Source organism: Aptenodytes forsteri, unplaced genomic scaffold (genome assembly GCF_000699145.1).
Source record: "Aptenodytes forsteri isolate BGI_AS27 unplaced genomic scaffold, ASM69914v1 Scaffold4, whole genome shotgun sequence".
Taxonomy (NCBI): domain Eukaryota; kingdom Metazoa; phylum Chordata; class Aves; order Sphenisciformes; family Spheniscidae; genus Aptenodytes; species Aptenodytes forsteri.
This window is the reverse complement of record NW_008795442.1, coordinates 2,509,075-2,511,347: the sequence shown is the minus strand read 5'-3', so window position 1 is coordinate 2,511,347 and position 2,273 is coordinate 2,509,075. Positions and strand designations below refer to the sequence as shown.

General features: G+C 51.4%; 1 protein-coding gene across 1 annotated transcript in view; it reads left to right on the top strand.

The window, feature by feature from the left end:
• The first annotated feature begins 56 nt into the window (after nucleotides 1-56).
• CUNH12orf66 (chromosome unknown C12orf66 homolog) overlaps nucleotides 57-2,273 on the top strand; it is a 10,948-nt gene continuing 8,731 nt past the window's right edge. Inside the window, exon 1 of the mRNA XM_009281100.1 lies at nucleotides 57-291. Coding sequence (XP_009279375.1) covers nucleotides 57-291 — 235 coding nt within the window. The remainder of the gene's footprint in view (nucleotides 292-2,273) is intronic.

Genomic DNA, 2,273 nt, shown 5'->3' with positions numbered 1-2,273 from the left:
GAGCGGCCGTGGTGGAGGGGGCGGCGGAGGCGGCTGCGGCGGCACCGCCGGGCGGGATGGGGGAGTCGATCCCGCTGGGCGCGCCGGTGCCGGTGGAGCAGGCCGTGCTGGAGACCTTCTTCTCCCACCTGGGCATCTTCTCCTACGACAAGGCCAAGGACAATGTGGAGAAGGAGCGGGAGGCCAACAAGAGCGCGGGGGCCAGCTGGCTGGCCCTGCTGGCCGGGCTGGCGCACCTGGCCGCCGCCGAGAAGGCCTACCACAGCATGACCTTCCTGGGCCAGAAGCTAGGTACCGCCGGGCCGCCCGGCCGCCGCCCCTCGCGCCCCGGGGGGAGGGATCCCTCTCGGCTCCCTCGGGCCCTCTGATCCCCGCCCCTCTCCGGGTCGTCCCTCGCTCACGCCTGAGGTCGCTGCTGGGGGGGGCGCAGCGCGCCCGTGCCTGCTCACGCCCTGGGCCTGCCCCGGATTTAGCTCCGCGGGTGTCGGCGGCGCGGGAGGGGACGGGCGCCTGCCGTAGCCCCGTGAGTTAGCCTGTCGACCGGTAGTTGCACAGTGCTAGGTACCTGAGGACCCCGGCCTCGGTGAGGTGCCTGTCTGTGTGTCTGAAGCGCAGGTGCTGGGGCAGCAAGTGTCCGTGGGCCCAGTGAGAAATCGGCTATGCCGTTTGGGCTACCCCTAAAGAATAAATAAGAGTGTAGGTGCCGTGCAGGTGGCACAGTGGCTGTGCAAATAGGTACATCTCTTTATTGGCTGGTGGGCTACCTACCTGCCATTCCCAAGATTTAGCTAGAGGTGTTTCTGTGCTGGGATGCTCTGGCTGGGATTCTGGCACAGGTGAGCTCAGTGGGGTGACCAAAGGGTTAAAGCTTTTTCATGTCGCAGTTCCAGGGCCTAACATTAGAGCTGCATATGTGTAAGTACTCGGGGCTGGAGACAGCCTCCTAAAAATTGCTATTCATGAAGACTCTGCAGGATCTCAGGAAGTTTTGGCCACAATCTTGGCTGCTTCTTGCTCTCTCAGTATGTGAATAGAAAAATCCCGAACTGGCACAGGATGAGCTGTCATCATGTTGCCCTCTGGGCAAAGCTGCTTATTTTCTCTTTGAACTGCAGACTGGCATGGAAAATGGATCAAGGGATATGAGTCTGATGTGTGATGCAGTAAAGCATCAAGCAGATTCTGCCTTGGTGTTTAAGTGGTGACTTGGAACTATTTTATAAGATCTTTACAGACAAAACTCTGTCTATAAGGCTGACTTCAAAAAGTGAGTTTGGTGCTTGCAGAAGGGATAAAATTGACAACAGAAGGGACAAAGTTTTGTTTGTTTATATACTTCATGAACAACAGCAATAGATGATTCTTCATCCTGCCCATGACCTGGGGGCAACTCTTGGCTTAGGAAGGTAGCTGTTTCACCCCGATAACCAATTCTCTGCCTTTCTGCCTCAAATTGCTGAGGTTGCTTTTGAACGTTACATGTGTAAAATGGATGTGAAAAGGACTACCCACCATTACAAAATTTATAAGCAGTTTCAAAGTGGAACCTAAATTTGGAATCTCTTTAAAGTTCTGCAGATTCAGTCCCTGTGATCCTTGCTCTGCTGCAGCTGTTGAGTGCCACAGCAGCACGTAAGGCCATCTGTAAATAGAAATTATGAAATAAGGTTAGTACCTTTGTACAGTCTTTTGGTAGTGTCAAAGTTAAATATCTTTTACTTTGACCCTCTACTTTTGTCTTTTTTTCTTTTTTAAATTCCTCATAGTGTTGAGCAGGTAGAGAGAAGCACAGACTTTTTTCCCCCCTCACTTTTAGTTATGGATTAACCTGCACTGTGGTCTCACTGAGGTAAACTGTGATTGTTTTCCCTTTGAATTCTGGTTTATATTAGGATTGTGTAGGGACTGGAAACATTTGGTTTGCGCACACAAATGTCACATGGTTCCCACTTAAAGGTTGCTTTGCAAATTTGAGTGCTTCATGATTGAAGAGGCATTGTTAGGGGAATTCTCTTGAAAAGATCTAGAGTTATTAATAGGAGTGGAGGCTATTAAAATTTCATGATGACTTGATTCTTCTGACTTCCACAGATAACAGTATTTCCAGGTCATGTATCATAGTAGCAAATTTAACTGAACCCTTGTTTTCTGAAAGGTCACTGTTGTGGTTTAACCCGGCAGGCAGCTAAACACCACACAGCTGTTCACTCGCTCCCCACCCCCCCAGTGGGATGGGGGAGAGAATCGGGGGGAAAAAAAGGAAAGGTCATGGG